At 38.1% G+C, this 16537-nt stretch overlaps 1 protein-coding gene across 3 annotated transcripts in view; it reads left to right on the top strand.

Annotated features, from left to right (window-relative positions):
* Positions 1–16537, top strand: part of OGDH (oxoglutarate dehydrogenase) — a 47816-nt gene that overhangs the window by 11958 nt on the left and 19321 nt on the right. For 2 of the 3 annotated variants that reach the window (XR_014493160.1, XM_083368365.1), the window contains exons 3-11: positions 1611–1799; positions 4172–4274; positions 8168–8212; positions 10613–10728; positions 13207–13361; positions 14403–14549; positions 14885–14975; positions 15586–15765; positions 15951–16079. Coding sequence is in view for 2 of the 3 variants with exons in the window: in XM_083368365.1 (XP_083224491.1) it covers positions 1611–1799; positions 4172–4274; positions 8168–8212; positions 10613–10728; positions 13207–13361; positions 14403–14549; positions 14885–14975; positions 15586–15765; positions 15951–16079 (1155 nt within the window). In the remaining variant the exon portion in view is untranslated. The remainder of the gene's footprint in view (positions 1–1610; positions 1800–4171; positions 4275–8167; positions 8213–10612; positions 10729–13206; positions 13362–14402; positions 14550–14884; positions 14976–15585; positions 15766–15950; positions 16080–16537) is intronic. The other variant, XM_083368366.1, reaches the window with a different exon arrangement.

Consider the following 16537-nt stretch of genomic DNA (forward strand, 5'->3'; position numbering starts at 1 on the left):
ACAATTTGTAGCCAGAGTCTGGGTATTTTTTTTTCCAAGATCCATGTTACTATGTCCTGATTTTGTCTTAAAATTCATCTTGTATAGAGTAGTTGGGTGCTATACAGTTGCATAAAAAGAAATGAAGCTGAAAATAGGTGGTGATGGGGACTGATACCACTGCAGTATGAAATTTACAGGAGTTTGTGAGATATCTTTTTCTCTTTTGACATCCAAGGAACCTTTTATAACAATAGTGCATATGATTATGAGATTCCTGTATTTATTTCTTGCTCATTTTACAGGGATGTGTCAGGTAACAGTCAAAGGTTAAAAACTCAACAGGATTCAGCAATATTTAAATTTGAGGGGGGGAAATAACTTGGATCGCCTAAATTTCATTTGAGAATCTAGTCACTTTTTTAACGGGAGAGAATATGAGTAAACTATGGTATACTGGGGAATATTGTGTCTATGTCTCTTAGTGTAAAGAAATGAGATTATTAAAATAATCTGTATATGAGTTGTTACCATCATTAACCAGGGCAAAGTCATAAATCATAGAACAGAAAATCTATTTCTTATATGTATGTAATTAACAACATTTGTAAGCGCTTTGCTGATTTCCAAGACCATAATGCTACTCTTAAGCACTGCTTTTTCATTTAACCTTTGTTCATATATATGTGAGAAGCAGGACTGAAAAAAATCTTAATAATCATACAGGCGTTTTAAAGTTCCTGCTGGAACCTACGAATCTTTCTTTCGTTGCTGTGCCCCATTGGCCTTCATTGAAAAGACCAATTGTTACTGTATTTTACAGTTTGATCAGTGCAGCAATACTAGAGAGGCATTGAACTGTTTTGCTGTATTATTATAAACTCCTGCCCTTCAAATGGGACTAAACAAAGAGGGGGGGGATGTAACGCTTCTGATTTTGATATTTGTCTATTTCAGTCTGTTTATTTTCCAGATACTATAGATATCTGGGGTTTTTTTGTTCTACAAAAATGACTACTGGGACCAGAATTTCCAATGCAAGGCGGTTATTAAATAACTCAGACCTGATTTTATGACCTTTTTTCATAGTTATTGATGGAATAACTGCAGTAGTTTAGTGAATCTGGCAACCACAATTGATTTTGCTTGTTGGAAACTGGCTCGGATGGCCGCCAATGGCAATCATGTGACTGCAGGATACTGCAACCATTGTCAAATTTGGACGCTGAGCCCAAATTTTGCTCAGATGACTGTGGGGGTGCTGCAGTAGCTGTGAGTGGGAGGAACAATGCTAAATCACTTTTTCCAATGCTGTTGTAACATCAAACAGTCACTAAACAGATCATCGTAAGTCAAGGACTACCTGTACGTTAGTAGGGCTAATAAAAAAAAAGGCCACAGAAGATAAGGGTTATCGTTGGTATGTTCTATAAGCCTTATCGTATGAAATGAATTAAGGGGAAGCACTTAAGACTCAGTCTCCTAATTACATTTGGTTATCGCTACTACTGTGTCTAATAATGTACGTACTACTGTGCAGAAGTTAAAGAAATTTGACTTGTCAAAATAGATAAAAGTTGTTTGAAGACGTAATTCCCTATAAAATGGACTTTTATTTTTATTTACTTTAGTCGTGGGACATATTCTTTCGCAATGCCAATGCTGGAGCTGCTCCAGGTACAGCTTACCAAAGCCCCCCTCCGTTAAATACCAGCCTATCAACCCTGGCCCATGCACAGTCACTGGTTCAAGCACAGCCAAATGTAGATAAGCTGGTGGAAGACCATCTTGCAGTCCAGTCGCTTATCAGGGCATACCAGGTAAGGGTGTGGTTTGTTCGTGTTTTTTTTTAAGAAAAAAAAGTTTATTTTCTTTGTACGTGGTAATTAGTTATTGTTTCAGCTGTAAGATTTAACCTCGGTGCTTAAATAGAACGGAGCATTTTTTTTATCAACTTTACTTTTTTATTACAACCAGAACAGAGGAACAATAGATGACACAAAGCAAAACATGAGAGTTTGTAACAAGTTAACTGATGCTTGGTTATATGTCTTGTTTTACAAACGGCGTAGCAAAATTTGCACACTCCTAGAAACTGAATCATGCTGACGGCTGACAATAGCATCTGTACATGGAATAATCAGAATTGCTTGAGTATTTTGTAAAATAAGAGAATTATAAGGACGGCGTCTGTATCTTTATAGAAATGCAATATAGCAGGATCTAGTCCTAGTAGTTCATACATGATCATTGGTCTAATCCAGGGATCAGCAACCTGAAACAGTGAAAGAGCCACTAGGAACCGGTTCCCTCACAAAAGGAAAAACTGGGAGCCGCAAAAAATGTGTGCACATGCGCGCATGCGCAGAACAGGGTTTGACTGAAGAGTGGAGCCAAGGCGAGATATGCACCTACCCTGCATATTTGATTGGTTGAACTTTTTTAGTCCCACTTTTTTTTTTTTGGACTGCACATGTCAGAGGACTGGGAGCCGCAGGAGACGGCTGAAAGAGCCGCATGCGGCTCCGGAGCCACGGGTTGCAGACCTGTGGTCTAATCCATGGCCTTATTGACAGCAAATACATTTCTTACTTCATTCCAGGTAATTTTTAATAAGGTTGTGCAAATAAAATTGCTAAAATCTTATGATATTCCTATAATATTTAAAAAAGTGAACAGATTTCCAAGATTTGAAATTACATAATTTGTATATTATTGTATTCAAAACCTTTTCAAAGCATTTTTTTCTCCCTTGATTAAAACAGTGGTTTTTGTTACTACATTTTTCCTGCTTTATATTCTTGAGATGGATCGTAAAGCATTAATTGAAAATGTTTAAAATAGTTTCATATTTCAGAAAATTCCCTGCTTAAGAACATGATTTCTGTTGTTATATTCTTTATATTTTAAAATCAAATAGCTGCTGTGGTAAATTGCTTTCTTCACACATATGTGTTTTATTTTATATAGTAATCATAAAAAGATTCATTGAGTAGAAGAATGGACCTGAACTTGTGAGACTTATCACTTACAGTGCTTCAGAGAGAGAAAAAAGTCAAATGAAACAGTTTTTTCAATATGCAGCTTTATGCAATATCTTTATAAAGCATTTAATCTGTGTAATTAATGACTTGTTATGATGGGCAGGAGCAAAAAAAATGGAACTTAATAAAGTAGTGATAATCTTACTGAGTAAGTCTTCCTGCCCTTGAGACCATTTGGTATATTCTCTTAATCCTAGATGGGACATTCCATTGCTGTCAAGAAACAGGAATGTGGATCCCTGTTCCATAAGGATCTTTTAGAAACAATTTCGTGTGTGTGTGTGTGTGTGTGTGTGTGTGTGTGTGTGTGTGTGTTTTCAAATGTTCACATCTGTTTGGATTATGTATCTTATGTATAGAAATTAGCCACTGGACAAAGCAAATTGATTTTCCAAGTCCTTCATATTGCTAAGAGAATTGGGCTTGGAAAGATAAATTTATGGCCCCAATTACTCAGCAGTCTAAAGACCTGATGTATTTGCAACTTACAAATGCATTGCTTCTAGCAATAGACTGTATGTCAATTATTCTAATAAAATATAGTTATTATTTCATGAAACTTTTATGTAAAATTATATATATGTGTGTATGTGTGTGTGTATATGTATGTATATATTTCTGTGTGTGTGTGTGTGTATCCTCTTTGGTTAGTTTTTTCTTATCTTTTTTCCCCCCAGTTTAATTAAACAAATAAGGGAAATTTTAAAGTACTAAGTCACAAGAATGTTACTAAATACATCGCTCTTTTTTACTTCAAGGAAAAAAAATACGTTAATATATGAATGCAAGCTAGTTTTTCATACATTCTTAACTGTTGAAATACATTCAGCGTGGATTTGGATAAATTCAGTACTTGCAGAACTCCTGCAAACGGGAAGGGTGTCTGTTACCCAACTTCATGACTAATTTTGTTGTTGTTTCTAGGTCAGGGGTCACCACATTGCCAAGCTTGATCCTCTCGGCATTAGTTGTGTAAATTTTGATGATTCGACAGTAACTGATTCGCCAAACATTGGTGAGAATTATTCTGCAAGTTAAATTGAATACAACGTTTAACTTTTACACTCCTTTCCTTTCCGCCCCTCTTTCCCCTCCATTTCCCTCTTTTTGGTTTCCACTATCCTTTTCATTTCTGGCCCATTTCATAGATTCGAGGGCATCATGTAGCCCAGCTCGACCCATTGGGCATCTTGGATGCTGATCTGGACTCTTCCGTTCCAGCCGATATTATCACTTCCGCAGACAAACTGGGTGAGGGCTCCAAAAAAAGCAGCTAGTGCCGCATTGCTTGGGCTCCTCTCTCACTTTCACAGCTTCTAGATAGATTGCTTCACTAAATTTGAAGGGAAAGGTCTTAAGTTTCCTTCCTAATGATCACTTTAAAAACAAACAAACGAAAGGAACAGTGGCAGTGTTGATCTTTTCCCTAGTCACTTACCACTGTAACAGTTGCAACTTTGACTAACGACTCCATCAGTGATCATGATAAGGAAGCTTTGGAATGCATTCCCACCTCTAATCAAAAGACTGAAATGATCCAGATCCTTGGCTGGAGAGGTGCATGTGAGGTGAGGGTGCCCTCGCTGAGCAATACTTGGAATTTGGTTTTTCCGGTAGAGCTCCCGGTGTTTGTTTTTTTTTAAATTCTGGCCACTATTTTTCCCTTCAGTATAGGGCCAGTTGTGGTGGCTGAGCTCTACCGACCGCTGGTGCTTTCCACAGGTTAATCAACCTGGCTCTGCCAATGCTTCTAAGTAGCATGCGTCTAACTTAGAATAGAGTAACAATAATGACCACTAACCCCTTTCCAGACTAAACTTTGATTTAGAGTCTTTGTGCATGTAAAATAAATGATGTGAATTGACGGTGTGTACCGATTAGATGGTGTACGTGCGTATCAGTGTGTGTGTGTATTGGTGAGATGGAAAGCATTTAAGAAAATCAGAGTTGGTTGAAAGATGGGCTAGTGTGTAAATGTTTTTAATAAATAAAATTAAATAAAACAGCAGTGTAACTTTGGTGAATATCTAAGAACACACTAAGTGCAGTTCACTTTACTAAATCTCCACTCTGAAGTTATTGCCCCTTGTACATTAAGCTGGACTCCTAAACCCAGAAGGTTGTACCAGGCCCTAACAGATCCCCAATATTGAGAGTGTGTGTGTTTGTGTGTGTGTGGTGTGGAATTCCTTCCACATTTCACAAAAATTAAAAGATTCACCTTAGGCAGACATAACTGTTTTAGGTTAAAGGAGTGCACTGGAATGATGGTGGCTTCTGAACTCTGTGTGTGTGTGTGTGTGTGTGTGTGTGTGTGTGTAATGGACATTTCAAGTGGTTTCATCTGAATTATCTTTGTCTTCTGTCAAATCTATTGAATGGTTGAAATTGTCATATGAATATTTCATTAAAATGTAGAAACACTTAGAATTTTTGTCTGAATAAAAATTAAACATTAATGTAGGAGATGATTTAAGAAATGTAAGGGTTGTATTTTATTTATTTTACCAGTGAATTCTACAAATATATTGTATAAAATGTAAATAAATAGTACGGGCTTCGTGCGTAGTAATTATTGTCAGCCCTATAAGATAGACCAGACTAAGAAAGCAACACCATGTTAATCAGTACTGCTTTTGTTATAACAGCTATAATAACAGGATCCTGCAAGCCTGAATATAGTTTCCCCTCCATCTTTTTAGCTCCGTGTGAACCTGTTAAGGGCTTTTCTCAAGTTACTTTCTTGACCAGGCTCAGGCCCCTTTTATGTCATCGTTGCCTTGAAAGCAATTCTTCATCCTGTCCTTCTAGGCCAGGGGTGTCAAACTGCCAGCCCGCCGGCCGGTTGCATCATACAGAGACCGCGCCCACCCAGCTCCAACAATGCAAAAAAAGTTGCATGACGTGGCGAATTTGACCCCTGTGTTCTAGACCATTTTCTCTGTCCTTTACATCATTCCACTACCACATATTTATAAATTAAGGTAAACTCTGCTTGGAACCATATGTGCCCATTCAGAACAGGAAAATTGTATAAAAGGTGGATTCATAATAGGTAGGTAGGTAAGTAGGTAGCTGATAGATATATACTGTAGTTCAGGAAGACTTAGAAAAGGGTTGCTCCTACCTCTAACTCTGAAGCAGCTGATATTGTTGATTGAAGAGATGTGCAACTTCTTTGAAACTAGCATTTTGGTTAAGCGTTTTAGAATGAAGCTAACTTTGCACTGTGAAAGCAATGGACAAAATCATATTCATATTAAGTGTTTCACCTTTGACCCTTTTCCACACTTTATTTTCATTTTAACGTGGAAGAGCATTGTCTAGCCAGAACACCCTCCAAATATATGGATTTCCACAACCCGGAATTCTCCAGGCAGCACAGTGATTTGTGCGGGATTCTAGGAATCAAACTCCAACCTATCTGAAGAACGCCAAATTGAGGAGAAAGGAGTCCGTAACTTCAGAACAAATCAGAACCTGTTAACAACAAGTTTAAATGTAATTGTCCCTGCTCTTACCATGTGTAGTGTATTCAGAGTTGAAGTGATAGTTGGGAGAAGGTGAAGAAGACATAGCCACGTAAGCAGGAAGACCCAGAGGCCTCTGAAGTTCTCTGCTTCTAAATGCAGAATTTAAGACTTCGGGGCCATACCACAAAAACTAAGGTTCCAAAGGTGGCGTATAATTATTTTGATGAATCATAACTTAAGGTCCTTTCACCATTTTATAAAGATTATTCTATTCCCATGATACGTGCTCTGGGAAAAGTTATTCTTAGGAAACTCCTCACTGCCCCATCTTTCAAAATCTCAGCAGTGTTAATTTAAAAGGGGTTTCAGGGTTTCAGCCTTTTTTTGCTTCTTCTGTTAGACAATGCAGAATGCATAATACGACAAGTCATCCAGAACTTCTAGGATTCCATATACACTTATTCAAAAACCACATAATTAACTGAATCGTTCTGTCATATCTCCGGCATAGTGGTGAAAGGACGGTGGCAGGATGAGGTATGCATTGGACAAAAGGCAACTGCTATGCACAACCATATCCTTTTCTAAAAAATGTAATAGGATCTTTCTCCTAAGCTCAAGACACACCAAGAGCAAAATAAAAGCTCATCCTAATAACTGAGATACGTTATATCTGATATTAAAGGTTACAACCCTAGTAGCTGTTGAATCTTTTCATCTATTCATTTGACCAGCACTTTTTAAATGCAGAATTTAAAATATCTTGGGGGGAGGGGAGGGAAGAATTCTACAGTTTTAACTGTGTTATTATGAAGACCTCCCCCCCCCCAAGGAGATGCAGAAAGCAGTCTTATTAAATTTGCAGGCTACATCCAGTAAAGTCATTGTTGAACATCTTGTCTGGCAGAATTGCATTCCCTCTTGTGCAGAGACAATCTGGAAGAGTAATATTTCCATATATTTAAAGAGTCAAAGATAGAAACCTGTTCTCAGTTAAACTGTGTTTCTCACTTATATAAACAAATTATAGATAAGAATAGGAAGAAAACTAGAATTGTCCATGCATAGAATGTTGACTGAAGGTTCAGATACATAAACAAGATTGTAACTTTTCCTAACCTTTGTTGCTTTTCAGTTCGATCTGTATCGGTAGCATAAAGTGTGTGAATCCTGTGCTATCCTATGCCTTCCAGCACAGTGATTTATAAAATCTCAAATCACAACAGTCTCACATAGAATGGGTACAAGATTCTGTAATACACATTCCCTTGTGATTTTTGACCAGAAACTTGTCCTAAGGGCATTTTACAACTTTAATGTTTAGGATTTTTTCCCCCATTTGCGTAAGCAATGAAGTCCCAAACGTGTAATTTAACTGCCATTGATCTGTCAGGTGTAACTGCTGTGCTTATTTTATTTTCTCTGCGGTCAATATGGCTGGTTCTGAAAGGTTCTTTAGATTTTCTCCTGGCATACAGTCATCTTCCATTCTAACCCTTTTTCTTTGGTGACTTTTTTTTTACTGTGTTATGTGTGGATACTGTTTTTAAAAGCTTACTTTCTCTTTTTTGCAACTACTTTCTCAGTTCTTCGGAATTTAAAAAGAGACTAACTTTGACTCAGTTTCTCTGTCTTCTCCTTTCTGCACCCAACCTTTCCCTCCCTCCCCAGATCTTGCTGTATTCAAGGAGCGGCTGAGACTGCTAACAGTAGGAGGTATGCAAATAATGAGCATTTAACCATTCTGGAGTTTAGGACTCTCTGAATAGTTGACTCTGGGCATGTACAGCATAGGTTAAGTTACAGCTTGCCCCATTTTGCAGCAGCGTTTTTGGTCTTTCGTCTTTTTCCCCCGTCAGAATCGCTTTCCATGTTCAGTGGAGAGGTGTGTGTGGTCAAAGCGCTTCATCAGCCATACTCCCCAATTACGTTCTCTTTCATTGAGTTCAGCGTGGTAGCTATTTTCTCTTTATTTGCTTTCTGTTTGCTTGTTTTGGAATACTTCAGAAAGCTTTGTTGCGCTTTAACATATTGGTCTCTGCTAAAATGTGATTTGTTCACGGGGTGTTCATCAGGACGCATAAAATTGGTTGAGGTTTATGTATTAGCGGAGTTGTGTGTTATTTTGTTGTGTGGTATTTCTTTTCGTTGTGCAGAAAGTTCTTTGTGGATAGTGAAATTTAGGAGGTGGATGTTCATTAACTGCATCTGCATTGCTAAAAGGAAAAAATAAGTGCCATCTTTTTGTAAGCCTGCTCTGGGTTTTTTTTTTCAGAATAGCTGAGCACTTTAATTGCAAACTTCTAGCTGAAAATGTGTATTTTTTAATCCAATGATTGAAAGGGAACAATATTGAAAAGCAGTTCTGCAGTTTATCTGGGTATCTTCTTGCAATTGCTGTAGGCCTAACACTGTACGGGTTTGAGAAATCTCTCTATCTCTTGTGCAAATTTGATGCCTATAATAAACAACTCTTCCAATCACAATTCACAATAAACATAATTGTATTTTGGCCTAAGAATGAGAATGACTTTTGGCTTTTTCAGGCCAGTTATCTACAATATGATTATTACAGTAGACGTCTATCTCTTATTTTATTCAGGAGTCCTAAGTAGCTGAATAAAGATTTGGACCAAAAATTATTTTAAAAACCAGCCATTCTCTGCTTAAGATACTGAATTAACCAGCCAAACATTCTTTCTCTGCAGTATACCTATCACATTTGTCATGGGTTTTCTGTTTTTGTTTTTTGCCATCATTCTGCATCATTGATGGCTGCTGAGGTATATAAGTGACTAAACATCGTAGCCAAACAATGTCAAAACAAGAATGGACTGTCTTTTCTTCATGTTAGCTGTATATAGAAGATTCCTGTTTCAAAGAGATCTTGTTAAAGTAAGAATGGAATCGCCTCCTACACAATATTTCTCCAAGCAGTGAGATCCATTGAATCTTTCTGCATCTGATGCATGGCTGGTAGAAATCTAGTGGGGGGAAAAGTATTCTTGATATAGCAACCAAGGTATGGAATTTGCTGCCCAGGAGTCCTGTGTCATTCCCAGCAATCCTGTAGCTTTGCTAGCCTTCTTCCGGTTGTTGCTTTTTCCCCATCAGGAATTTGGCCTTTATATGATTTTGGCCTTTTATATAACCTTTTTTCTAGGCTCCTTTGTATTTTGTGATAACTTAGTTATTCTGTTAGATTTCTCCCAAATATTTTTGGGTTTAGCATTTAGTTGAAGTGAAAGGTGAGGAATAATTTCAAAACAGATATATCTTGTCTATGCTAGTTGCCTCTTTTCATTAGGCTGCAGTACAGAACTGGCCCTTCTGAAAGTTTCCATTTCTATCATCTTCCCAGCTTTCAAAGCTATCGGATCATCAGCTGCAGAACTATTTTTAATTATTCCAGCAGCTGGTGCAAAAATATGTTAGTGTTAGTCCCGTTATAGTCTAGCTACACAATCATATATAGTAGATGGGGGAAGGAATGTTTGGTAATAGCTCTTTATAAGAGAATTGTTGAGAAATGCTTTGAAGATTTCCAGAAGTCGAAACGTTTGTGGAGCTTATGGAAAGAGTTTTGCTTATACAGAGACCACCTCAGTATAAAATCCTTGTTCCTGGTGGTGAGCTATTCAGGAGAGTCCTCTGCAGATCCCTGTATCATGCTGCGGCTTTTCATACTTTTGGTTCTGGGAAATTGGTCCTTTTAACTCTTCATTTCCTGCTTCAGTTTATTTTAATTTTGAATATGTGGTGGCACTATGTGTTTGCTGTCCTTGTACCCATTATGTTCTACAAATGTATGTGTGGAGGTCTAAATTCCTTGTTAATCACTTCCCTGGGTTTAATTACCAATTTTCATGGCAAGTATATTTCTTACGTTCATATACTGTGTGACTCTTATACTTCTTTTGTTTTCACTTTATCTGCCCCGTATTTTAATTCCTGCTTTTGTTGTATTCACACAAACCTCCTTCATGCTTACTTTGTGCTGCTTTTCTTGTCCCTCCCCGTCCCTACCAAAAACCTGGTTCCTGTGTCACGACTGTCTTGAACTGAACACCTTCCCCAATCCTCCTTTGCCTTCTGCTACCTATGAAAATCCTGCAGGGTTTTATGGCCTAGACGAATCCGACCTCGACAAAGTCTTTCACTTGCCAACTACGACTTTCATTGGAGGAAACGAGTCCGTTCTTCCTCTTCGAGAAATCATCCGCCGTTTGGAGGTAAGAAGGCCAGCTAAGCATTTTGGGGATCCTGTGGATGTAAACAATCCGGTAAAATAATAAGGGATCATGGAATAATAATAATAATAATAATAATTAATAATAATAATAATAATAATAATAATAATAATGCAATAACTCCAGCAAAGCTACAAAAAACTGTGCTACTCGGAACGTCTTACATTTTAAGGAGATACCTGGTTGATACCTAGGATGCTGGCAGCAACCCATGTCAACCATTAGTGCCAGTCAGTTTGAGTGTTCAGTTGACTGAGTTTCATGTTTTATGAATAAAAGATTTATAATAATAATAATTAAAAAAAATTCTACTGACTAGAAAAAAAATCAAAAGAATATGCCAACAATCTGACATAACATAGGACGAAGATTGTTCTGTAACAGGGGTCTTCAAACTTGGCAACTTTAAGACTTGTGGACTTCAACTCCCAGAATTCCTCAGCCAGCCTTGACTGGCTGAGGAATTCTGGGAGTTGAAGCCCACAAGTCTTAAAAGTTGCCAGGTTTGAAGACCACTGTTATGTAGGGTGGACATCATCACAGAGAAGACCTGCTACAGAGAATACAAAGGTTTGATATGAATAAAAGAATCTTTTAGCTTAGGAAACTTGATGGTTAATGTTTCAAAACAAGTGCTGCCATGTATAATCTTAAATCCATGAATCTAGGGAAATAAATTGTGAGGCTACTTGATATCCATTATCAAATTAGGTAGCATGTTTGTATGACATTCTGTTGCATAATTAACCATGGTTTGCCAAATGAGCCCAATTACCTGAGTTCCTAAACACTGAACTATAAATGGGCTGAACTAATTGGCTTTCCTATTATTCTGAAATACAAATAGCCAAAACATCATTTTAGCCCTTATGTTGTGCAAGCCCAGCCACTATTTTAGAAATCTGTAAAATAAAAACTGTAATGTGACTTCCCCATACCCTCAAAAACAATCAGGAAAGAGCAAAGCTGATCTAGTGAGTTCTCTATTCTAAAAAAGGATGCCTTGTGGGGGGAAATGCGTGCATATTAAAGTTTAAAATGGTCATTTCCAAAGGATGCACTTCCTTTTTCTGGCAGTCACACAATTTCCTTTGACAATAATGGGTGACTCTGCTAAAAAAAAAGTTGTTGCTGACTCTAAAAGAAACTGAAACGAAGGAAATGGAATTGGAAAGAAAAAAAACCAATTCTCAAGGTCATTGTAATTCCTATAAGGACTCTGCTGCAATTGCCTTATGTAGAAAAGAAATTTCAACCACCTCATTAGCAGAGGTTTTTCCCTGGCCCAGCTTCCCATTTATTCTGGGTTTTGGAGTTGTTCTCTCCCCTGATAAGCCAGCTTCTAATTTCTATCTTTTATTAAGTAGCACTACTTTCCGATGAAGGGAATAGCTCTCTGTTCCCTGCTCATGTTCTCAGCGTCACGACTCTGGCTAAAAATAATTTCCAGCAAGGTTATTTAAATGCCATTTCTTCCCTGTTTCTCTGTAGTCCCTCTATTCCACCCCTGCCTGGCACAGTTAGCATTTTCAGTTACCTGAAGTGTAAATTCAGTTATATTCAAATTCCTGACTTTAAGAAGCACCTTGCACCTAGGTTTATCTTTCTTTGATTTTAGCTAGTAGTCAGATTGTAGAGTGCACTGGACAGCAGGACTGTGCTTGCTTTGAAAATTATTAAAAAGAGGTGCTTTGGAAAACATGGAAATACTCTGCCTTTTTAAAGCAACTACAACTTTTTTTCAGCTTCCTCATAAGCTTGAAAACAGACAAGGCCATTCTCATTAACATGCAACTTCTTTAATAAGTCAGCCCCTTAAAGCAGCCAAGTTCTTTTCAGGCAATTTTTTGCTAGAAAAAATTAAGGGAAAAGAAACACATTTCTTTTTAAAGAAATGCCACAGTCATGCTCCCGCACATTTCAAACCATCTCTTTTTACTAGTGTCTCATGGAAACCGGACATACTCCAAAGCATATCAGTATTTCTGTGCAACAGCACTTTACATTATGTAAATCCATAGCTGACAATATTTTCCTAGGAAAATTGTCTGCTACAACTGATCTTTACACCTAATGGTCCCCTGATGTCCACTGTTAATGGAAGATTTTAGAAATAACTAACTTCATTTTATAACTAAATGTAACTTTTTGTTTTATAATTGAATAGAACTGTGCAGTCTTCAGTTGCCAAATCTCAATTGTTTACATTTTTCAGGAATAATGTAATGTCTAACTAGCGCGTTATTTGTTGGGTTTGATTTGTCAGCACTTGGACTGAAATCCTAGCGTATCTGGCTTAGACTTTCCGGATTGACTTAATCATCACAGTTATTAACTTGGTTTTTGGAAAGAGGAAAACTTTTGAATAAGATTAAGACTTAGCTCATATAAAGTAAGCTCTTAATTTGTGCTTTGAGATGACTGAATCTTCTGCTCCAACTTGCATCCTTCCTTTAACAGATGGCTTACTGTCAGCACATTGGAGTGGAATTCATGTTTATTAATGATCTTGAGCAATGTCAGTGGATAAGGCAGAAATTTGAAACGCCTGGTGTCATGCAATTCTCCAGTGAGGAAAAGCGCACCTTGCTGGCCAGACTAGTGCGTTCAACCAGGTATTTCCTTTTCATTAACTTGCATAGTTGCCATTGGTTGGAGTTACAGGTAGTAAAAGAATTATGTTCAGTTTTAAGCTTTCCTAGTTTCATATTTCATAGACACAGTCAAGGACATAATACCTTCAGTAAATTGAGATGTAAACGGTCTATCCTAGCCATATTTATAACCAGTGCTTTTTTTGTAAAAGAAAAAGGTGCCGGAACTCACACATGTCATACAACCTGCCTTGCCTACCCTACAAGGTTCCATCCAAAAAAGGTGCCGGAACTCTGTTCTGAGCGTTCTATGAGAAAAAAAGCCCCGTTTATAACCCCACAAAGTGTCAGTTGTGGCATTTGTGAAAGCCTGTATCTCATGGAAAATGTTCTCCATAGATGTTTAGACTGCAGCTTCCATCACTCTTGAAACAGTGGCTAACCTTTCAATTGGCAATATAGAACTGCTCTTACGTAACAAGGAAAGACGGGTAACTGTTGGGAAACTGCCAACTAGGCTGGAAGAAGGGGGTCAAGCGAGAGCCTACCTTGGGGTCACTGTGCAGCCACAAGTGCCACAAGCTTGACTTCTTCTAAGATCCATGAAGCCTATCTGGTCATTCCAGAGTAAGTCATACAGGCTGGTAAGATTCTTGTAAATGTGTGGCAAATAATAAAGTTAATGGCTTTGGCTATTCATAAGAAACCATGTTTATTTGCACCTGACAATAGCAGGATTTGTTGAAGTAGTCATCAAGACCACTGTGCATTCAGGAGAGCAAATGGTGGTTAGTTTTTCTCCTGATAGGTAACACTTGGGGCAGGAAGAGGGACAGCAGAGAATCCAATATTCCATCATCTCCATGTTTCCACATTTCATTCTATAAGGGTAGCAGCACTTCCCAGCCTGGCTCCTGAGATGCAGTAAGATAGACCATAAGAGCCATAAGATTTATATCCACATACTCTCCTCATAAGGGGAGGAGGGATGCACATTAGCATGGCTCTGCGGAAGAGCCCAGAGACTCATACAGATTGTGTGACAGCATCTCTGTTTTCCAGGTTTGAGGAGTTCCTGCACAGAAAGTGGTCTTCAGAGAAACGGTTTGGTTTGGAAGGCTGTGAGGTTCTGATTCCTGCGTTAAAGACAATAATTGACAAGTCAAGTGAGAAAGGAGTGGATTATGTTATCATGGGAATGCCTCACAGGTAAAGTTGTCCTTGGAGAAAACTGGTTGTAGAGACTGAGGCTATCGAGAGTGTGTGCCGAATTTCAACCTGTCAAGGCATTCTGAGTTGGATTCTTCCTGCGATCCATTTTTATGATTTTGCTCTTTTTTCCAGTCCCAAAGGCTCCCTTTTTTTTTCAAATGCTGATACGACATAGGGTCGCCATAAAGAGGAATGCGAAATAGTAATTGAAGCCTTGTTTAAGTCAAATTTATTTGATTTCATTCATTCATTAAAATTATTACTTCTCCTTTAGCAGACTGAATGTATTCCGTGTACTGACTATCTCACTAAATATGATTTTGGTTTTCCAGAGGGCGTCTGAATGTCCTTGCCAATGTTATCAGAAAGGAGTTGGAGCAAATTTTCTGCCAGTTTGATTCTAAGCTAGAAGCTGCAGATGAAGTGAGTTCAATTTTTATTTGGATTATATATTTTACTTGACAGGAACTTCCTTCATATTAGTTAATAACTACTGTATTTAGTTTCGAAGACAATGGCAACATCTGTGTTTGCCACTGAAACAAGTTGGGTGTGATCGGAACAATGTGCCGTAACATTTTTCTAGTTTCTCAGTTTTCCAGTCGTTTTCAAGGTAGCTTTTGAATGCCAGGAATGAGGTTCCCGCGGCATAAAAGTGCTTTCATGTCAGCTTGAGCTTAAGGGGTGAATCTCAGGTGACTTAAAAGAAACAGCTGAGTGCAAAAAATAATGAAAATATGCAACTTCTGGCACTGATCACTATGCCATTCACAGACTGAGTAACAGTTATTCAGTGCATCTTAATCCAGCTAGATTTATCTTGCTAAATCCTATTCATATTGTACAAAGTGAACGGCAGTATTAGGAGTTCAAAGAGCAGCCCCACTGCTGCCTTAATTCTGATTTGAATTTCGGACTCTGTTGTGAAGGGTCTGTGTTCATTCTCTTCTAAGTTCCAAAGTAGCCATCTTGAAGCTCTTAAAAATTCACTAGAAAAAGAACGCATCCCTGTAATAATATTCTCTTTCCTCAGGGCTCAGGGGATGTGAAGTACCACTTGGGAATGTATCACCGAAGGATTAACCGTGTCACTGACAGAACCATCACTCTTTCACTGGTTGCAAATCCTTCTCATTTGGAAGCCGCTGATCCCGTCGTTCAGGGCAAAACAAAGGCAGAACAATTTTACTGTGGGGACACTGAAGGAAAGAAAGTAAGCTGGCATATATAAGACAGCTTCTCCTTTGTGCTTTGCTTTGCTGTTTTGTCCATGTGGGTGTCCAAGGGAAGAGGTTCTTTTTCCTTTTGCTTTTTACAGTGAAGAGTGTTGCGGGTGCATTTGACACCTCATGCTCCAAAGTTATTAACACGTCTTTAATGTGTTCTGGTCTTAAAAAGGTGATGTCAATCCTTTTGCATGGAGATGCTGCTTTTGCCGGTCAGGGAATCGTTTACGAGACTTTCCATTTGAGCGACCTGCCTTCCTATACAACCCATGGGACAGTTCACGTGGTGGTGAACAATCAGGTAAAATACCTATTCTTTTTCGTTAACGTATCGGATTCTCTTAAGTTAAATTTTACCAAGAACAAGCCGACTGATTAGCAGCTGTTTTATTGTTTGCGTTCTTAGTTGAACTTTAAAGTTAGTGTTTGGGTTGTTAAGTTTATTTACTTTGAAGTGATAGAAGAGTTGATAGAGAATAAAAACTGAAGCAATCCCAACTCAGTTTCAAACTTGTCAGATGAAGACTGATTTGCTGATGGTTAACCAAGAATTTGGAATGTCCCACGCGCCTTTCTTGCTTTCTGATTTGACAGGGAATACCAGTGATTATGAGACTAAGGGATAGATCTGTACGTTATCCTGCTTTCCTGAGCGTCTGATGGTGATAAAAACCTTTGAAGGGAACAATTTAGTCTGTCGTCAGAGCAATTTGAGGATATGGAACTTAAGGAATAGGGACCCTACTACTGTATATACAT

The sequence above is a fragment of the Vipera ursinii genome (genome assembly GCF_947247035.1).
Source record: "Vipera ursinii genome assembly, chromosome: 8".
Lineage (NCBI taxonomy): Eukaryota > Metazoa > Chordata > Lepidosauria > Squamata > Viperidae > Vipera > Vipera ursinii.